This window comes from Dendrobates tinctorius, unplaced genomic scaffold, assembly GCF_039654945.1.
Source record: "Dendrobates tinctorius isolate UK_male_01 unplaced genomic scaffold, ASM3965494v1 ptg000186l, whole genome shotgun sequence".
Lineage (NCBI taxonomy): Eukaryota > Metazoa > Chordata > Amphibia > Anura > Dendrobatidae > Dendrobates > Dendrobates tinctorius.
This window is the reverse complement of record NW_027361853.1, coordinates 2,357,021-2,378,936: the sequence shown is the minus strand read 5'-3', so window position 1 is coordinate 2,378,936 and position 21,916 is coordinate 2,357,021. Positions and strand designations below refer to the sequence as shown.

General features: G+C 37.9%; 1 protein-coding gene across 1 annotated transcript in view; it reads right to left on the bottom strand.

The window, feature by feature from the left end:
- Positions 1 to 21,916, bottom strand: part of RYR3 (ryanodine receptor 3) — an 869,465-nt gene that overhangs the window by 83,045 nt on the left and 764,504 nt on the right. The window contains exons 86-89 of the mRNA XM_073552155.1: positions 20,257 to 20,385; positions 10,205 to 10,309; positions 7,547 to 7,628; positions 4,570 to 5,888 (exon numbers count right to left, since the gene is read on the bottom strand). Of these exons, the coding sequence (XP_073408256.1) occupies positions 4,570 to 5,888; positions 7,547 to 7,628; positions 10,205 to 10,309; positions 20,257 to 20,385 (1,635 nt within the window). The remainder of the gene's footprint in view (positions 1 to 4,569; positions 5,889 to 7,546; positions 7,629 to 10,204; positions 10,310 to 20,256; positions 20,386 to 21,916) is intronic.

Here is a 21,916-nt window from a genome sequence, read left to right as displayed (position 1 = left end):
AGGGATAGGAAGTTATAAAAACATCACTAGTGCTGCTGCTTTGCCTCTGGCAGGTGTATTAGTGGGAGGAAAGAAAGCATATTTTATGGAATAAATGGAACATCTCAGTCACAGCATGATGATGTTACCTCTGACAGTGACCTTATCAGTTTGTCACAGTGTTCTACAAATCCCTCCCCTGAATCAATTTTTTGGGAAATGTTTATTGAAGACGGTGAATTTGAATAAAAAAAAATTGCACATCTCTGTGAACTATGTATGTGACTTTGGAGTTTTGGGACAACATTTTGCAGGTAAAATAGTTTAAAGGCTTGATTAATCAAAGTTTTTATGACATAATTCTGGTGTAAACAGCTTTGAAAAGGTGAAAAGTTTTGGCGCCACATGAAATTGTTCTTAAATTTTTCCACTTTCTCACAACATTTTCGCCAGATGTCAACAAAGTGGGTGGGGTTGGTGCGAGATAGGGGTGTGGCAACCCTGCTTGTCAAATTCATGACAAATCTTACTACATTGCCCGAGTAGAGTAAGGGCCCCGTCACACATAGCGACTCACCACCGATCCCGACGACGATATGATCTTGTCAGGATTGCTGGTGTGTCGCTACATGATCGCTGGTGAGCTGCCAAATCGGAGCCTAAGTCTATAATATAACGCTACCATCACAAGCCAATTGTACATGTTAAAGAACTGAGTTGAAAATTATACAGGAATTTCATGCACGTCATTATTTTTCTAATCCATTTTTCCCTGAGCCCTTAGCCACTCCATGGGTGCACTGAAGTAATCTTGTCTGTATACAAAATAATCTTTTTTTCTGGCAACTAAACCACTAAAATGTATAATGCAAGCCTAATTTTTATAAGGTCTAAATCCCCTACATATAATTGGTTTAATTAGCATATTGGGGATGACAGGCTCCTTTTAAGGCTTTGAACTTAAAATACCTCTGCCTTCAGACTAATGACATGTTTACATCACAAAATGTACTGCTACATCGAAAGCTAAGTTAATCCATTACATTTAATATAAAAAAGTAAAATGTCTCTAAAAAAAAAAAAATAAATGTGAAAAACAAAATAAAATAGTTAAATAACTAACATTAGGCAACTGCAAATTGGAGCTCAGACCAATCTGCTATACTAAAGCCTCTCACACAGGGAATCATAATTATGCTAACACCAATGTTGTGTCTTTATAGAACCTAAAAGCTACCGCCACTATACAAGACGCATAAAACCCATTAGTTTTTGCATGCAGAGCATAATCAGGTCATAATAGCCTGCAAATGAATATTAAATTAGAGTTATAAAAAAATCAATTATTGTTCAATCTGCCCACACATGTAATGATACAAATGTTTTCAAGCAAAAAACCTATTATATTTCTTCCCCATAAAATATTCCCGTATTGATCGCCACTGGAGGCATTTACTCTTTTACGCTGGCATTTCTGTGGTACCATATATTCTGAACAGTAGGGAGCAGAGAATGAGGCAATACAGGATTTCTGCAGATTTATTGTGTGAAAATGATTGGGTCTATAATATACAATCTACATTTTACAAGGAACCGCGCTGTGAACCAGCTGTCAAATACACAACTAGATGTGTTAAGACCTGAATGAAATGGATTTATGTGCTTCGGCTACAATTTGGGTAAAATGTGATGCTTTGTTAACACTAGTAACCAGTTTGCTACTACATCATTTCCACATTTTTTCACCCTAACAGCTGCTTAACTCTGGGCAATACAAAAGGGTCTACCATGTTTAAATCTAACATGCCCCATCCTCATTTATATGGAATGCATGGAAAGCCACCAGTAATCTGCAATATATGGGCAGAAGAAGAGAGAGTTTGAGCTCCTATACTCCAGGATGTATGTGAGCTGACATGTGAGTTTTCCTATTGGTCCTTGTATTAGCACATCTATGGGAAAAGCATGCAGAAGATAATAATTACCATCTACCTGTTACAGTAGACTATTGGTATGTGGGAAAACAAGAAACTAACAGTACCAGACTGAAACAAGTAATTCTCTGTCCATCAGCTCTCACTGGTGCCTTATTTTTGTTACAAATCCCACTAATATTTCATACAGGGATTTTAATCCATGAATAAAAACTGTGGCACCATATGCTGAGCTATATTGAGCTACAGAAGAATGTGGTGTTTTATGGAGGCCCCATAGAGCAGCACATGAATCACCTACGGTTCTATAATATAGCAATGTATGGACTCACTATATGGGATCCATGCACATGCCTTGTGGATAAGGGTAATATGTGCCATGCAAGATGTTGGAATATTATGGATCAAAGCTAGGATCTATAGGTTATGATTATAGGTGAGAGAATCGATTCACAGGACCTGGAGTAAGTGACCATGTCAACAGTCCGTGGCAGCCAGACAGGAGCCCTTCATACTGCTTCCTACCTGCCGGAATCCCCAACACCTTTTCTGATTTCTAGGCCCGGCATGACATCATCACTGCAGCACGATGCACGCATGGCTTTGCATCAGCCCACTAATGAGAAGAGGCGACAGGGATGCCGGCAGGTAAGAGTCGGTTCTCAAGGCTCCATTTAGGTGGTCATGGACAACTGATATAGTCGCTGTGAATCAATTTCCTTATCTCTAAGTTTTGAGATCAGTACAAAAAAGAGGCTACGCGGCACTCCAATAAATAGGGGTGCACGATTAGGATACTACTTAGAATCAATTTTATTGACGTTTGAATACATCCACTGATCGAACACGTTTCAGCCACACAATCAGGCCTTCATCAGAAACAATTTGAAAAGAAAATATTCTGAAACCACATACATTATCTCGGGCTCTTGAGGACGACAGAAAAGGATCACGTACACCTGAGCAGTGGAGTATTAATATGTCCAAATAGGGCGCTGGGGATACGCACTACTGTGCAGAGAATAAGGCACATTATTCTCTGCACGGTAGTGCGTATCCCCAGCACCCTATTTGGACATATTAATACTCCACTGCTCAGGTGTACGTGATCCTTTTCTGTCGTCCTCAAGAGCCCGAGATAATGTATGTGGTTTCAGAATCTTTTCTTTGCTTCTAATGAAGGTCTGAAACATCAATCAGTGGATTTATTCAAACATCAACAAAATTGATTCTAATTTTTTTTTCTTGCATCTGAACTGGGTGTGCCGAATTTAATTTTTCACAACTTTTGAGATCAGTAGCCCAAACTATTGCCCAAGGTTACTTATTTCCTTGTTATTGAGACATTAAACAACTTTGTGTATTTTTCCACCAACACATAAAATGAATTCTGCCATGTATAAGAATGATCACTTTTATAGTCCTGGGTGCAACTAGCAGAAGAATCTGATGTACAACTGCTGCAACAATTCAGCATCATGTCCCATAATTACATAAAGCCTGCCCTGTCTAAGCATTAATTGCTGTCGTTATCTAACACAAAATGAGCATCGCAGTTCCACATCAGATATCTACTCAATGCTATTATAATTATACTGTGTGACCTTGGCCCAATTTCTTAATGCTTGTTATAGCCAGTAAATTGCTTGTTTGATAATGTTCCCCCAAAGCTGAAACATTAATTAATAGAAAGCAGGGTCTTCGGAATTCTCTGGCCTTTACAGTTGCATGTCCCTTCTGATACAAGATGTCTAGTTTCCAATCTCTCTCCGCGCCATCCGGCACAATGTACAGTGATTTGTATTTCATGATAACGCTCTTAACTGTTAAACGTCACATTAGAAATGTAGATATTAAAATTAAGATAGACATTAACTGTTGCCTTCAGGCAGCACAACAGAGCATCTGCCAACTAACATGCATAACTAACTAGCGAGGCTTGCTTCATTAACGCTTCTAGACAATGGGGAGGAGAAAAGACTGCGAATTCCAACTTCAATGCAACATCCAAGAAGCTTATGAAAGGCGCAAAACTGTTTTCTAGAGATGCTGCCTTATTAGATTTTTGTATTTTTCCCTTGATATTGCACAAGGGAGGCGAACAGAGGAAATAAGGAAATAATTTAATGAGAGTAGTAAAAGGTTTACTGACATATCCACTCTTACTAAACTTGTAAAGATTTTAGTATAAGTCATGGTGAACTTTGTAAAAAGTGCTAATAGGTTATCATAAGATCACAGAAATAGGATACAAAGTTATACTCCAAACCATACCATGTGAGCTGTCCTTGATACAGTCGCCATAGGGAAGCAAGTCAATATACGTCTACTGGTTTGCGTGGACACCTCAAGTCCTCCATAGCTGAGAGGACTTAATTTTTTAGCTACATTTACCCCACCATGGCATATAAGGAAGATTATATGAAATAGAGAGCCTTTTACAATGTTTTTAAAATACAGATGTGCTTTCTGTTTTTATTTCCAAAAAGGTATTTTGACCCCTAAAAAAATGTACAATACTCATGGATATACTGCTGTACTATCATGTTAATATATTACCTTAACAATATCACTTATGTAAATCAATAAAATGATTGCCCAAAGTGGCGTACACATGGAAACAAGTCATAGAAATAAGAAAAATGAAGCTACTTACAAGAGCTTTTCTCTTTTTATGTACAGCACTCTCCAGACTGGTTGTATTCTCTGTGCTTACATTTTCTGTGAAATCACCAAGACCAATTTCTGCACCATGCTTAGAACCTTCTTTCTTAGCAGAAATGCCAAAAATATCAGGCATATCCATATCTCCCTTGTCTCCTTTAACAAGCTGTGCTAATTCTGCAGATGAGGAGTGTTCAGATGAATCTGCTTTTTCAGCTTCCAAGACATCATCGTGGATTCCAAATTGTGTAGGGTCGGGCATGTCTCCTAATATTTTGGTTACTTTAATGTTTTTGGCCCCTTCAACTAAGCCACCTCCAAATACTGTGCTCCAAAGAATCTGGAATATTCCCCATATTATTGTAAACACAAATTGGAACAAACCAACAAACAGCGTCCAAAAAAATGTGAAGAAGACTTTTACTAATTCCTTGACAGTCATCTTTTTCACTTTCCGAAACTGTTTACCAATGTTCTTCAAGGTTAACATTTTGAAGAAATTTGACATATTTTTCCTCAGCGCTGTGCAAGCTACAATAAAAGCAGATGATGATTCTAGAGACTGCTCTTCTTCATCCTCTTCACCAACTTCAATCATATGATGCGGTTCTTCTTCTTCCTCTTCTTCAGGTCTGTCAGCTGCATCTGACTCGGATATCTGAGACGCCAACTGCATCTCAAAAATTGTATCCTCACAAAAGTTAACAAATAGTTCCATCTTTTCCTGTTCTCCACCTTCATTTACGACATCAAATATAAATTGCCTCTTGGACTCCTTGACTTGAGGTTTCTCCCATTGTGTTCGGCTTGATTCGCTGATCTCAAAATACACCCTCTCTATTCTTTTTGCACCACCCATTATTTCTATACGTCCCAAGTATGGAGAGAAGTAGTTCAGAACACTGTTTGCAGGATCTAACAAACACTGGAGCCGAGAGTCATTTGGCATGTGCTCCGAGAGATTGGTCAACAAAACAGCCACATTGAAACCAATGTCTTTAGCTGGTTCATGGAATCGGTCTACAAACTCCACATAGTTAAACATATCATTTTCATCTGCTTCCGCACAAGAGAGTAGAAACTCAGTTTCTGACTGAGCATATTGTTTTTGTCCCTCCATTGCTTTTTGGAACTCTTTTTTTGAAATAATACCCTTTCCTTCTGGGTCATATTCCTTAAATGCATCAGAGCTGGTTAGATCCTTCAACTTCAGGAACATATCAAAGAATTTTAGTATCATTTCAACATTACTTGATGACTCCACTAAAGTGTCAACCATTTGTTTTCCAATAGTCCCATTTACTACATTGCCTGTAACATAAATAAAAAACAATAAAATTAAAACAATAAAAAATTCCCTACTTCTCAACACACAATTGCACTCCTTTTTCTTATATTAAAATAGTTTTCCTGTTTTGACAATGTTTTTTTTGTTGAGCGGTTCCATCAAAGAAAACCTACTTTCAGGTTGTCCTTCTGATCGAAATCTATCAACCTCAAAGAGTTGTAAATTGAAACCATGGAGGTCCTCCAAAACGAGAGACACACTCTTTGTAATTGGGAGCACCTTTCTGAACCACTACGGTATTATACCTTAATCATCAATCCCATGAAGGCACAATCAGAATTTTTAAATTTTCTTATGAGGTTTTCTGTGTTCATATACAGGACAGGTATCTATCATATTTTCACTTTTTATACAGTAAGGTGAACACAGTCACTAAAGAAAGTCTGTTACATTTCAATGTAAATGGCATCAATAGGAATCAAACATCTTGTTTTATTCTTTAGCATTTTGGATGACCCCATATTTTCTATGTATCAGATACATGAAATGTCCTCCAAATCAGTCCCTTCCATTTTTTTTCTGCTTCATTTCTTTTTTTCTACATATATTTTTTTCAGAGGGGAAAAGAAATTAAAATGCAAAGCATATGCAAATATAGTTAGCATAATGCTAATAAGGAAGGATTTTTATTCATCTTCCGCAGAAAAGACAGCTGGCCTTAAATCCATAATTTGGTGTTCAGCATCTTATGAGTTATTGGATTTGAGGGAATTGAGTTATGACAAGCAACTGCCAGCAATAGAGGCATTATGATGAACACATAACAGACCCACAGTGGAATGGTGTACAAATAGCACTACAAGCCTGAAGGTTTTACCATTTCTTATCTGTTTACACATGCAAACTATTCTAAAGCTAGCCTTCAGATTTATTACTCAACTCTTCCTTACTTAAAGGGAACCTATCACCCCATAACATGATATGTATCTTCAGATATGTGGTCAGTCTACAGGTTAGTAAAGCAGCTGAGCAGCATTGTAAGTGCAGATATCTGGAGAAAATTAAGTTATCTACTCATGGGAACTGCCAGCTTTCAATCACGTGGGTGGGCATGGAGAGACTACAGTTACTGCTAACAGCACCGCTCACTATACTGTCAGCTCGCTCTCCACAGATACACTGGAGTGCAAACTTTCAAAATGCTGGGCTACTTTCAGCCGCTGCTCAAAGTATGGCAAGGAGTGCTGTGAGTGGTGACTGTATACTCACCATGCCTGCCCCATGACTGAAAGCCGGCGGCTCATGGGAATATACAGTATAAGTTCATTTTCTTCCAATAGATGTACTTTAAATAAGGTGGCAGGGCAGCATTTGGTACTCTACCTACAGATTAACCCCACATCTGTGGGTAAATATAATTTTCCAAAGAGTCAGGTTCCCTTTAAACTACCTGTGCCATCTAGCTTACACTGTTATAAGGCACAAACAAAATAATCTGTGCATGATAAATAGTGTACATTTTTTTTTCTTGCTCAAATATCTCTGAGCTGGATTGAATGTGAGCCATCGGTGGGAGTACCGGGAAAGGAAAAACCTTTTAAAAGGGAAGCTGCAAGCAGGATGTAAACTGAACTGTTATGTTTGGAGCTAAAGATGTAATTATAATATAAAACAACTCCACCTTCTAGAAGGGAAAGCAGCATGACCACCATGTCTTGAAGGAGATCCAGAAGTTCTTTAAGGAGTTCAATCTGGCTTGAATCCTGAAAGAAAAAAAAAAGTTTATAATGAACAGCTTATAAATCGAAGACCACTGCTCACCTTAAAGGGAATCTGTCAGTAGAATCAACCATCCTATGCTGTCTATATGTGCACACGGGTCATAGGGAGCTGAATAAAATGATACTTTAACATCTATGATCTGATGTCTTATTCCAGAGAAATCCACGTTTTTTCTAACATATAAATTCACTGTTAAGATCTACGGGCTGGACATAGATCTCCCAGAGTATCTGCCTCCAGAGATTATTTTAAATGAAAAGGGGGTTTACCAGTGTGATATACAGATCAGGAGAGCAGACTGTCAGTCATTACATGTTTCACACTGGTAACGTCTCCTTTCATTTAAAATAATCTCTTAGGCAGATTCTCAAGGACATCTATGTCCGGTCCATAGATCTTAACATCTCACTTGTATATTAGGAAACATGTGGATTTCTCTGGAATAAGACATCACATCACATATATCAAGATATCATTTTAATTAACTTTCTATAACCTACATGCCCATATCGACAACTTAAGAGGGTTGATCTTACTGACAGTCTCTTTAATGTAATTTAAGTGTAAAATCCTAATTAATATTTTACTCCCACTGCTTGCCTGAGTATTCTGTTTTTGTTTTTCTATATTCCGCCATATGGTTCCAGAGATATAAGCCTTTTTCTGGTGTTTAACAATGGGGCATGTCTCAAAGGATTATCTGGGACGTGTCTTTAAGATGATACGCATTATCACTCATTGAGCATCTCCATCTTAGGTCCATATCTCTTGAACCATATGGAGAATTTTAAAAAAGAAGAAAAAACAACAAAAAAATAGTACACTCAGGGGAGCAACATAGGACCTGATAACAGGTTCTCTTATTCATGTTAACTTACATAACACTAGAAAAGTCAAACACACTATATTGACCCTCTATTTGACACGCTGTGTCTTATACTGTTTATTCAGTAAATAATTGGGTTCATGAATGGAAAGTAAAGACAAGTTATCATAATAACTGAATAATCATGACAATACAGGGAACGTGAAGCCCCAAGGGAAACTAGTTGATGAGTTGCCTTAAAGGGGGTCATTAATGTTTTGCAAAAGACTTGAACCAAAGTGCAGTTTTTTCTTGCACTGTAATTATCCCACAAATCAGATATACATGTTCCAATTAGCAAATTATTCCATGAGTCACAAAGAAGCCTCTCTCCAGGGTGAGGAAACTTTACAACTCACTACCTTTAAAGATTAAAAACGAAAATACATTCCATTTTTTTCTTAATTTCTAGTATCTTATGTATGCTTGACTCAATTCAGCTTATTCCTCAAGTCTGAATAATAAGCATTCCTATAGGTTTTATTGGTTAGATCTGGATCAGAGGTGGCAATTAATTTAAGTTACTGAAATGTCTCACAATAGTCATTATGGCACTGTTTCATCAAGACCAGCATTTTTATCACCAGTCTTGATGGGGAAGTATAATCTAAATGCATCCTCTGGGAAGAGGAGAGAGCCTGCCTCCATGTGTACCTCGCCACAAATCTTAATCCATTATGAGGACTGGAGTAAGATTTGTGGCTAAGGAACGCAGTTGATTGTCATGAATTTGATATGCTTTCATCCTGCCCTAGCTCCAAAAAAGTGGCGAGAACGCCAAAAGTCACAAATTTTTAACGCTGCCTGACATTGCGCCAAAATTGTGTGACTTTTCAAAGCTTTTTACACCAAAATTCTGTTGAAAAGCTTTGAAGAATTGGATGCTATATTGCAATGATATGCCACAATCTGATCAGTGACCCCCAACAATTTCTGTAATGTACTATAGTTACAGCAACAGTATGAAAGCATCATGGCACTTATCTGCTTTTCCTGGATGCAAACAGCCTGGCTATGTGCGATTGGTAGAAACAATCCACCTTAAAAACCCCATTCAGAGACTTTTTGCGTAGCCAAATTAGAGCTCCTGTTTTGCACTGAGGATGGGCAAACACCCCATAACACATGCTTGCACATACAGTTTCTGGTTTGGCATCTTATTCCAAGTCATGTGGCAAGGCTTGTTAAAGGATCGATATTGACTTTCAGGATTACTACATCCAACAGGTAGTGTTAGAGTTCAAGTCCTCTTTCTCTATGAAGAGGCTATATCCTGGAGGTTGCATGGACTGTTTGTCATAATAGCTAAACAGGTGTCCTTCCAATGTGTGTACCTTGTGCAGCTATCGCTTAGATCTCCCTATGGTTTCAGATCTTAGTTTGGTATCAGATAGATTGTAGTTTTTGCAATATGCCATAAGACATGCAGAAAACCCAGAAGGGAAGGAAGGGAATGTAATATCTAGAAAGATTGACAAGCTACACTAAATTTACTGAGTTTGGCAATGATAAGGGAAATATATTTTATTCGTCATATTAGGAAATTATTATTTTCCGTCCATGAACACGAGTTAATTGATAACTACTTTGCAATATTTTTGGACATCCCTTCCTGTAAATCAACACGACATGAGTGTGGGAAACACTCGCTTTAAACACAATTATAGTATTTATTGCAAACAATCTCTTTACCTGTGACAGCTTCATCTGCATGTTGGCAAAAACATGTAGAAAACCGACCACTGCATCCCACAGTCTGCTGTGTGCCAAACTCTGCTGGTTACCTATACACGGACCCTGCGGACAAAAAAAAGAACAGGATTCAACTGAGTAAAAGTGGAAATAACCATTAATTTAAGTTTTGCTCTAGCATACCTAGGCGAGTCTCTCTAGGGAAGGGCAGTATAGTGCTTTTTACTTATGGCCTGAAGCTCGACCTTATTACAGACACTTTACACAGAAAATAGGGGACATATTTTCTTATAGATCTATAAACTTTATTGTTTATTGCCCTGTTCTGCAAATAAAAAAGTTTTTTTTTTAACTAAAGTGATCCCTTTTACAAATAATTAATATTAAACTTGGCAAAAATGTGATTAATTTTTTAATTTCTCCTGGATCTACTGCTAATGTGCCACAGCCCTGGATAATCACAAGTGTTTCTCTAGATATTTGCATTTCTAGATCTCTAGACATTTTTTGCCTTCCAACATCTGACAGAGGAACACAGGATTAGGCAGCACAATATGCTGCTGAGAGTGATAATTTTTTAAGCTTGCTTAAAAATTATTTCACCTGCAAAACAAGCAATTTTGCTAGTTTGTCAAGAGATTGCCGGCCTGTTTGGACATACCTATAATTGAAAAAGGCTCGTTCCTGGAAAAGATTGTTCCAGATTATCCAACACTGTATATGGGCGATATAAGAGCTGCATGGTAGAACCCCTATACGAGGAGGCATTGATAAATTGTTGGCCTTGAATATTTATAGCAGACGAAAATAATGTTGCCATGAAAACAGGTGGTAACTTTGACAAGAAAGGTTTGGGAGAAAAGGTTATATCATCCTGAAATTATGAGTAAAGAAAAGTTGACCATGTCAAGTAAAGATTACAATTTCAGCCAATACTTTTCAAAGGTGTCTTGTTTTTGGAGGATAATGCCCCCACCCACATGTCTCGTATAGCTCTACAAAACCTCAATGAAATCAGCTTGGAATTAGTTGATCAGCCTCCATGTTCTCCTCATTTGGCCCCATTTGATTATCGCTTCATGAAACTCAAAAATATCATTGACAAGGATGAAAATTTACAATAAACAAAATGGTAATTGATTTTGTGGAGTTGTGGTTTGCAAAAGAGGATACATTTTTTTTCCAAAGGACTGGAATTACTTTTTGATCAGTGCATTAAATGTAAAGAGTTGAAAGGTGATTAAGTTAAATAAAATAGCTTTAATTTGAAAACATGTTTTTTTTCTAGGTCAGGCCAACTATATGTCAATACGCCTGTTGTGTCCCACGAATGGGAACAACCTGTAATGTATATTTCTCTGTGGATAGTGTTTCCTCCAATCAGCAAAATTCCCTGTTGTTGCTAGGTAGAATTAAGACTGTGAGAAAATTGTCCCTATGTCCCTCCTGTAGCTGAGCGCTGTATTGGGTTGCTCCTCTCTTCTTCAGTTTAGCCTACAGCAGCCATTACTCAAGATGCATGTGTACTCCCCTGTAAATATTACTCCTTTTTACCTACTGTCCATTGTAAACTAATACAAGATTTTGGAAGAAATCAGCATCGTTTCTCCTGGTCTTTCTACAGTTGCATTGCCAGTGGAGTTAAAACTACTGCGAATGCCTGGTGGTGTAAGTACAAGTTACACAATTATTTAAGAAGCTGATAGTTAGAACGCTTGGGATTTACAGCCAGCAGGAAGAGTCAGAATAACACTCTCATATTTGTTTATAAGTTGGGAGATGTGAGAGCAGTCATGTAATTTTATTTCTGTTATTCTAAAAACTATTGAATCGCATATGCATATTATATACTGCTCAAAAAAATAAAGGGAACATGGGAACAACAAAATGTAACTCCAAGTCAGTCACACTTCTGTGAAACCAACACTGATTGTGATTCAATTTCTCCTGCTGTAGTGCCAATGGAATAAACAGGTAGAAATGATAGGAAGGTCACTAACATCCATATGTCTGTTCAGTAAGAGTGTCTAGTGTTCCCTTTATTTTTTTTTTTTTGAGCAGTGTATATACTGTGTATATAACAATACATTTTTCTTATTACATAAAATTTAATGTAAAATGTTTTGGGCTGAATTATTAATGTGCATTATAGTTGTTGAAGTTTTATTTAGCTGATATAGATCTCCAAATTCCCAGCGTAGTCAAATGATCTGGTTTTGGGTCCCTGTACAGCTTTACTTACATACTTTATGCACTTAACGTGATCATAAGAAAATATACAAAAAGCTTCTACGCTTTCTGTATTGGCAGTTGCAGGCAGCAAGAATTTTATCGTTTTAGTTTGTCTATGCAGGGAATTTGGTGCTATTGTATAAGAGAAATGGTGCCCTGACCACTATTTACCGTAATCTGAAATTAAATCAGCATAGAAATTTTGGCCCAAAAATGTGTTTCAGGCTTCACTCTCACAGATTTTTTTGTATATTTTTTTTTCTCTGACTTGTAAAAAATTGTTATGACTTTTATTAGCTGTTTTTCATGCTTTGCAAGTGCTTTTTTGTGTTTTTTTTTTTTTTTTTTTTTTTTTTTTATGCACACATTCATTTCTTCATGGATTTATTTTCCAATTGAGAAGATTATATAAAAATGAAAGAAAAATAGGGCACACCTAGAACATGCTGCATTTGAGGAAAACGAACCAGGAACAAAAAAAAAAACATGTCAAAAGTGTGAAGAAAAAAATGCCATGAATTTAACAGTTTGTAGTGCATTTTGTAATTTATGGACTCATAGTCAACATTACCGTTCAATTCCTGCAAACAAATTAATTAAAAAAAACCAGAAGAAAAAAACACAGCTTTTTTTCAAAAATGTTGCATTTTTTTTTTTTTTGCAACGTGTGCACTCACCCTAAAGGTGAATGAGTAAGGCGATATTCTTCAACCATTGTGTCACATCTGGACCATCACAACTTTCTGGCCTTCCATTGATGCATCTTTAGCTTGACTGACATGCATATGAATAATGCCATCTGTGTTCTTGCAGATCACCCAAAGTAACCAGGAGCAACACAGTCCAATGGTTTCCAAGGAATCCACAAAAATATGCAGTAAAGACATTGCATTTCCAGGAGGTTTCAAAAATACAAACCATCTTTTATTGCTTCATATAAGAAGTTAATAGCAATGTTTCGATCTAGTTTGTCTTTATCAGGCCTTTGATAAAAACTAGATAGGTCAAAACTTTGCTACTTATCAAGTCCTTGATAAAGACAAGATGGGTCGAAACGTTGCTGCTCTTTATTAAGGGCTTAATATGTAGCAACTTTTCGACCTTCCTGGTCTTTATGAAGGCTGAAACGCTGCTATTAACTACTTGTATGGAACAATAAAATATTTTTTGCATTTATGGAATCTCCTGAAAGAGCGATGTCTTTCCTGCATATTGATGTGCATATTAAAAGACACTGCATGATGTTTAATTTCCGAGAATGTATTTTAAATTATTATAGAGATTTTTTATGATTATAGCTTTATGGTGTATTAGTTCTGCTTAGAAACAAGCAACATAGCCTTAATATATACTCTAAAATGTATCTTTCAAATCAGAATATTTATATGAAAAACTTCCATGGCAATATAACACTTGGATTTCTCCAACCTGCCTTATCTGACAAAAATTGAGACTCAGCATTCTGACAAAGGCTTTGTGGCTGCACAGAAAAAGGATCCGCTGTGATGTGCAATGAGCAGTGGTTAACCTGCAGCCCAGCATAAGCAAATGGACTGCTGCTCCTATGCAGATTGCGGACATCAAGGAAAAATCTGTTAAAGAATTCAATGAAAGCAAATTTCTGGCAGGCAAAAAAGTGTATGTGCCAGGTCTGCTGGCTGCTGAGAAAAAGCAGAGCGGCTGTCTTCACTCACAAGGTTAATAGTCATATTCATTCATTAAGTTTTTATGGTTTCATTATGATACTAAAGTGAAGAAATAAGGCTCAAAATTCTCTGTAATTGCATTTATTCACCATAGCATGAACCAAAATTATTTAGATCAAAAGCTATTTAGCCTGCTTATCTATACTGAGAATTATCCTTGAGTTTTGTTCAAAAGATGCGCTTCCTGTATGTTTTTTTTCTGCAGTTTTCCATGAATATAGTAAAGTAGTTGTCTTTAAAAAAAAAAAAAAAAACTGCTGCAAAATAATTGTGACTGCATTATGTGAACAGGGGCTAACGTTGCCCATACACTGAAATTTAAATATATGGGTAACTCCAAACTGTTCACCGACTGCAGAAACAAGAGCCAGCCATATTGGATTTAAAGGTATGGTCTACCTCTCTACTGGTGAATAAACACACACATGTCTGATCTGAGAAAGCATGATTGTAGAAAAGCAAAATAGTTATAGGTTTACAGCTATCTTAAAGGATAGGACCATTTTTGTATAAAGAGTTACAAGGACAAGACAAGGGAGGACTTGGTGTCCAATGCTGGGGCTTCAATGTGTCCCAACATCAGCAACATCTTGCATGCTATGTCTGTGTGTGTAATGTCCATACATCTATGTCCAGCATCATTGTGTTATCCGAATAAAATCCACTCGGCGTTCAATTGGCTGTAGGAATAAATTTAGGTTGGGACAATGTGGCGATGTTGGCCGTGCATGAGCAAAGATTGTTGTATGCTGCTGCTACATGTCAGCATAATGCAGGTGAATGGGGTCACATTGCGAGCCTTAGGGTATTGCGACAAGCAATTCCCCAAAAACCGGACTCCGTTGGATTTTTTTGACTTGTTTGGTGCTTAAAAATGAAAAAGTCCAATGCGCCAGACGTTCTGCTCCAAAGGATCTCTTTATTGGTTACTACATACAAAAGATAAATGATACATGAAACTTTTCGGACATATAGACATTCTTCATGGCATCATACATTAGGTGTTGCAATGTGACCTTATTCACTTGCATTACACTATAATGTAGTAACTTAGAGATCTTTGGCCAAAATGTGGCCCTACTTTGGCCCTTAAAAGCGAAGTGTTTTTTTTGTTCAGAAATGATAGCCCAGAAGGCTGCCTGCACCTCGTCTTGGCACTATAGGGAAGAGTTTATCAAATGCAAAACCTAATTTACTGTAAGTATCGCACCCAGCACATTTTTTTGCTATGATGTATGTGTACCTTACTGGTAGACACAGAAATCAGTGGGTATTGTACAAGTTTAGTTTGAGAAGTCTTCTTGGCAATCATGGATGAAAATATACCCCAAGCTTTACTTCATACTAGAAGGTTGTAAATGTTATGATTTATCAGTGATGTACTTGTGCTCATATGCAAAAAAATAAATAAAAATAATAGAAAATGTCATCATGCATTGTTTGCTGTCATTCTCTATTGATTCCCTTACTGTCAGAAAGAATCTAATTCCCAGCTGTCTTAAATAATGTTAGCATCGTTATTTCGAGAGCACAAATAGACAAATCTTCTTTCGAATAAGTAACATAAAAATACTAAAATGTCAACCGAGGATAATGAACCCTGGAGAGATTTGGACAAAGGGAATGAAACAGGAATAAATGAGCTGTGGTGAATTAAATCCTACTCTGCTGAAAACTTTAAAATCCAGGCTTAACTGCAATTAACCCCATCCTTCCAATCCACTTATAATTCCCAAGGTTTTAGGATGGTGGGATCTCTGCTCCTGTATGTTGGTGCATCATACTATCCAAATACAAGAGTATTCTAGTAAGTAATATAAAACACACAATACTCTAATCACCTAAACACAGACAGCACTGAACTGTGTCCAACAAAGGAAACCTCTGGCAAGCAGTTTTAAAGGGACTTTGTCAGTAGAATCAACCCTACTAAGCCGCATATATGGGCATGTAGGACATAGAAATAAGTATTTGATACACCGCTGATTTTGCATGTTTTCCCACCTATTAAGAATGGAGAGGTCTGTAATTTTTATCGTAGGTACACTTCAACTGTGAGAAACAGAATAAAACAAATCCAGCAAATCACTTTGTATGATTTGTAAATAATTAGTTTGTATTTTATTGTATTAAAAAAGTTTGATACAATAGAAAACCAGAACTTAATACCGGGTGAGTCATAAAGGACGGATGTATTTGAAGTGGCTATAACTCACCACCAGGTGGAGGTAGAGATGTGCGGGAGGCGGGGTTATGTTTGTGAGGTGAAAGCATTGTTTTTATTTTAGCTTCAGTTTAAGCTATGGTGCCGTGGACGATAGAACATCGCGTTTTTGCGTACGACAGTTTTGTCAAGAATAATGAGTGTATCACAGCCGTTCAGCGTGAGTTTCGGCGTCATTTCAATATTCACAGAAATCAAGCTGTTCCCGCTCGTAACACTATCCTACGTTGGGTTGAAGCACTCCGTACACGAGGTACACTAATGAACAAACGACCACCGGGGGCTCCACGAACGGCACGTACCGCTGCACAGCCCTAAGGTAACGGTGTGGTGCGCTATAGGCAAATATGGCGTGATCGGTCCGTACTTTTTCGAAGGCGATAATGGCAATACTGTTACCGTGAACTCACAACGTTATATCGCCATGATAAATAACTTCTTTGTTCCTGAGTTACGACGGCAACATATCCCCATCTCTAGTGTGTGGTTTCAACAAGATGGGGCAACGGCCCACACAGCCGGAGCAACAATGAACGTTCTTCGCCCTCTCTTCCCTGGTCGCATCATTTCCAGGTTTGGCGATATTAATTGGCCTCCTAGGTCCCCAGACCTGTCCATGTGCGATTATTACTTATGGGGTCACCTCAAATCACGTGTATACAAGCTTAAGCCTCGATCATTACAAGAACTGAAGGAAGCTATTCGAGTGGAAGTTGCCCAAATCGACAGAGTTGTGTTGGAACGTGTTGATGCCAACTTCCAAGAACGCCTTTGGAAATGCATCACTGATAATGGCCACCACATGGCAGATGTTGTTTTCCACACTTGAATTTGTCAAATGCTATTAGTATACGTAACCAAATCTGTGAATACATTTATATTTAATAAATATTTAACGATTTTATGATTTAGTTTAAAAACGTCCGTCCTTTATGACTCACCCGGTATTTGATACAGACACCTTTGTTTGTAATTACAGAGATCAGACGTTTCCTGTAGTTCTTGACCAAGTTACATACAGTGCAGCAGGGATTTTGTTCCACTCCTACATACACATCTTCTCCAGATCTTTCAGGTTTTGGGGTTGTTGCTGGGCAACATTGAGTTTCAGCTCCCTCCAAAGATTTTCTATTGGGTTCAAGTCTCGGGTCTGGCTAGGTCACTTCAAGACCTTGAAATGCTTCTTATGGAGCCAATCCTTAGTTTCCCTGGCTGTGTGTTTCTTGTCATTGTAATGCTAGAAGACCCAGCCACGACCCATCTTCTCCCCCAAAGTATGATGTTTCACACACCATGCTTCATGGCTGGGAAGATGTTCTTGGGGTTGTACGCCTCTTTCTTCTTCCTCCAAACATGGCGAATGGAGTTGATACCAAAAAAGTTCTATTTTGGTCTCATCTGACCACATGATCTTCTCCCATGCCTCCTCTGGATCAACCAGATGGTCATTGGCGAACTTCAAACAGGCCTGAATGTGCTGGTGTGAGCATGGGGATCTTGAATGCCATGCAGGATTTTAATCCATGATGACTTAGTGTGTTACAAATGGTAATGTTTAAGACTGTGATCCCAGCTCTCAGCTCTCTTCAGGTCATTGACTAGGCCTGTCGTGTAGTTCTGGCCTAATTCCTAACCTTTCTCAGAATCATCCTAACCCCACGAGGCGAGATCCTGCATGGAGTCCCAGACCGAGGAAGATTAACAGTCATCTCTTGTTTCTTCCATTTTCTAATAATGGCGCCAAAAGTTGTTGCCTTCTCACCAAGCTGCTTGCCTATTGTCCTGTAGCCCATCCCAGCCTTGTGTAGGTCTACAATTATTGTCCCTGGTGTCCTTAGACAGCTCCTTGGTCTTGGCCATGGTGGAGAGGTTGGAGTGTGATTGACTGAGTGCACAGGTGACTTTTATACAGGTAACAAGTTCAAATAGGTGCAATTAAAATAAGTAATAACTAAGTGCAGAGTAGGAGGGCTTCTTAAAGAAAAACTAACAGGTCTGTGAAAGCGAGAATTATTGCTGGTTGGTAGGTGATCAAATACTTATTTCATGCAATAAAATGCAATTTAATTATTTAAAAATCATACAATGTGATTTTCTGGTTTTATTTTTAGATTCTGTCTCTCAAATTTGAAATGTGCTTACTATAAAAAGTACACATCTCTCCATTTTTTGTAGATGGGAAAACATGCAAAATCGGCAGTGTATCAAATCATTATTCTCCCCACTGTAGATCAGAGCAGATTGTCAGTCATTACATGTCTTACACTGGTGATGCCCCCTTATATATAAAATAACCTCTGGAGGCAGATTCTCAGGGAAATCTATGTCCAGCCTATAGATCTTAACAGCTCATTTACATATTCCAGAGAAATCGTTTTCCTTAACAAGACCCTAGACTGCAAATATCAAGGTATCATTTTATTCAGCTTCCTATGACCTGAATGCCCATATAGATGGCTTAACAGGGTTGATCCTACTGACTGATTCCTTTTAACTGGTTGGGGGGAATATTCACGAAGAGCACATTTCTATTAGGGGAAAAGTCAGTGGGAATGTAAAAGTTAAATAGTTTTAGTAAATCAGCTCCATTGTTTGCATTTTTTGCTCCGTCTAAAAAAGTGGATTTCTACTTACTGCATTGGTAAAATTAGTGATCCAAGGCAATCACTGAGATCTAGAATGAAAAGGGTCTGTTGAGCTTAAAGGGTTATCTTCTTTACTTCAGGAGGACAATGCTCCTAGCCCCTGGCTTTCTGTTTTGCAGGGGCATTGCACTCCTGAATATCAACATTTCAGGCTGGCAGCATGGTCAGGCCTCTGGCACAACCTCAGCATTCTACCTTGCTGGAAGGCAGTTTTGTCTCTGCATCATGCGCAGGTGGACTGAGGTTGGTTGGATCCATGGACCAGACTCTCAAGCATAGAAGCTGTATGCTGGTCATGCAGCTTACCCAAGTAACCAGCCTCTCAGAGACTGCAGAGTGGCTGGTAACCTAGGCAACTGAGCTAGGCACAACAGAATTAAAAATCCCTTTGTTCTTGAGAGTGGAGAAGATTTTTAATGAGAAGGGAATGGTTTGTTTTTAAAAGTATTTGCAATTTAACCCTTATGCCATTATTAAGCAAAACCTGAATCATTAATTGAGTTTTTTCATAAGACAAGGTCCATTGGGCTGCATCAAAAACTGGGTCAGTCATGCCTGCAAAATGGCAATGTGATTGGTTCAGTGTGCAGCTCCGCTTACTTGTCCGTGTCCCAGATGGGGGCAGGAGCTACATTTTATTGCATACACTATTTCACTCATGCCATGAAACCGTGTGGAAAAATGCCTATATGCAAAACCATATTGGCTATAGCTGGTCCGTGTGCTGTCCATATGTGGACCATCAATCACATGGACAACATACAGACAGAAACCAAGGTCATATGAATGAGCCTTTATGGAAAAGCAAAATGTAAGCCCTCTATTGCACGGTCATTGTAAACATCAGTGGAAAGTCACAGAATTCACCAATATGACGTGTCTATGAACACCTCTTGACTAGATTAGCCTTGATGTAGCACGTTCCTCCTATTTCAGATTCTAAATACACGTGGGTCATGCTTGCCGTGACCAAAACTAAATACCGTAGATGTTCCTTGTAAAAAGCTTGAACCTTCAATTCAGTTGTAAAACAAGTCATGAAAACATGCACAGTAAATGCCCGATGTACCAGCAACTAAATCATTAACAGCTTGTGCCAATCACAGTGTTCATTTAGGCTCATGGCCGCTGCTGATCAGTTCTACTTGGCATTGAACATGATGTTTGTTTCAGGTCACTGGTTTAATAAGAAAACAAAGTGACTTGTGCACTATTTGCAAAAAAACCCTAAGGCTTTAGCCTTACCTGAATGTATTCTGTGAGTGAATTAAATATTTGTTTGGTCACAGCCAGAGACTTCGAAAAGTTGTGCTGCCCAGATTCATCAATCACTTCTTTCCCTGAGTAGTACCAGTAGAAGTCACTGATAGATTCCTGCAGAGAAAGCAAATTAGCTGAGGCATTGGAGATGTTGTATGATAATATTTAATAATATTACTATTGTTCAGGGAAAGGAAACAATCACCATGCAATAACATATTGTAGAGTTTATTCAATAATTGCTAAAACAAACAAGGTCCCAGGGATCAGCTAATATATTGTATTAGTTAGAAGAGCTCCACAGGCTGAACAGTTACAAAGTACTTATTCCAAACAAAAGGAGAAAACATATATCTACCCTATTTTTTATTGCTTTAAGTAGACACACTACAACCATATATCCAAAAGAGACAACTTAATAGATCAGACTTTTTCCATATTATTTTTCAAAAATAGAAAACACTTTATTAGTTACAGACACCAACAAGATTAATTTAAAATATACTATTAAAATACATTAGAGGAGACAGGTCAACACACACAAGTAAAGGTGCAGTAAATTATGATCCAAGCTATATGTAATCTCCAAGGAATCAAATAACCAATAATATTACCATCTATAAGAAAGTGCAGTGCTCATATGCGGTTCTACATTCATGGAGACATCATATATTGTATAAAGTGCATAGTACATAAATAAGTTTTTAGCCATAAAAATAAAGAATTAGGCATACTACCGACCTGGATTCATACTGTGTGTGTGAACACTGTGGCCTCTCACTATATGCATATACTACTGCATATGAGCACTGCACTTTCTTATAGATGGTAATATTATTGGTTATTTGATTCCTTGGAGATTACATATAGCTTGGATCATAATTTACTGCACCTTTACTTGTGTGTGTTGACCTGTCTCCTCTAATGTATTTTAATAGTATATTTTAAATTAATCTTGTTGGTGTCTGTAACTAATAAAGTGTTTTCTATTTTTGAAAAATAATATGGAAAAAGTCTGATCTTTTAAGTAGTCTCTTTTGGATATATGAATAGCTACAAAGGACTATTAATTCTTTCCAAATTGGAAAGCAACATTTTTAACAGAATGTAATTTTTTAGTTGAAAATTCTGTGCTTTTTGCTTAATGCAACAAACAAGAAGAGAGCCCCTGTGCAAGAACAGTATATGGGCCCTTTCCAATAGTTCATGGTAATGCCCCCTATTATGTGTCTGTGACAGAATATGCTTCTGTTTTTGGAGATGGAAGTGGGCCCAAATGGCATGTCCGCCACTGACTTAATGTACGGTATGTTACATGTGTTTTTCTAACACAATGCTCCAAATATTCAACAGAATTATTTTGGATGCCTTCAGCCATTCTTAGATGAAGCTCACTTCATGTTTTCTTACGTACTTTAATATGTAAATGGCAAGCATTAAGTGCGCCCCTAAAAGTGGCTGCCGGGAAGTATATCTCTATCCACTAAAGATAATGAGCGAATGCTTATCGCCCACCAACGCTACAGGAGAGATTCGGTCACTAGGGTCCCACCGCTGGAAACCCAGTGAATAGAGCAACAGGGGCCCTGTGTCTCCCATTTGATTAGAACAAAGGTCGAGTATGTAGACTCAAGGACTATAAGCC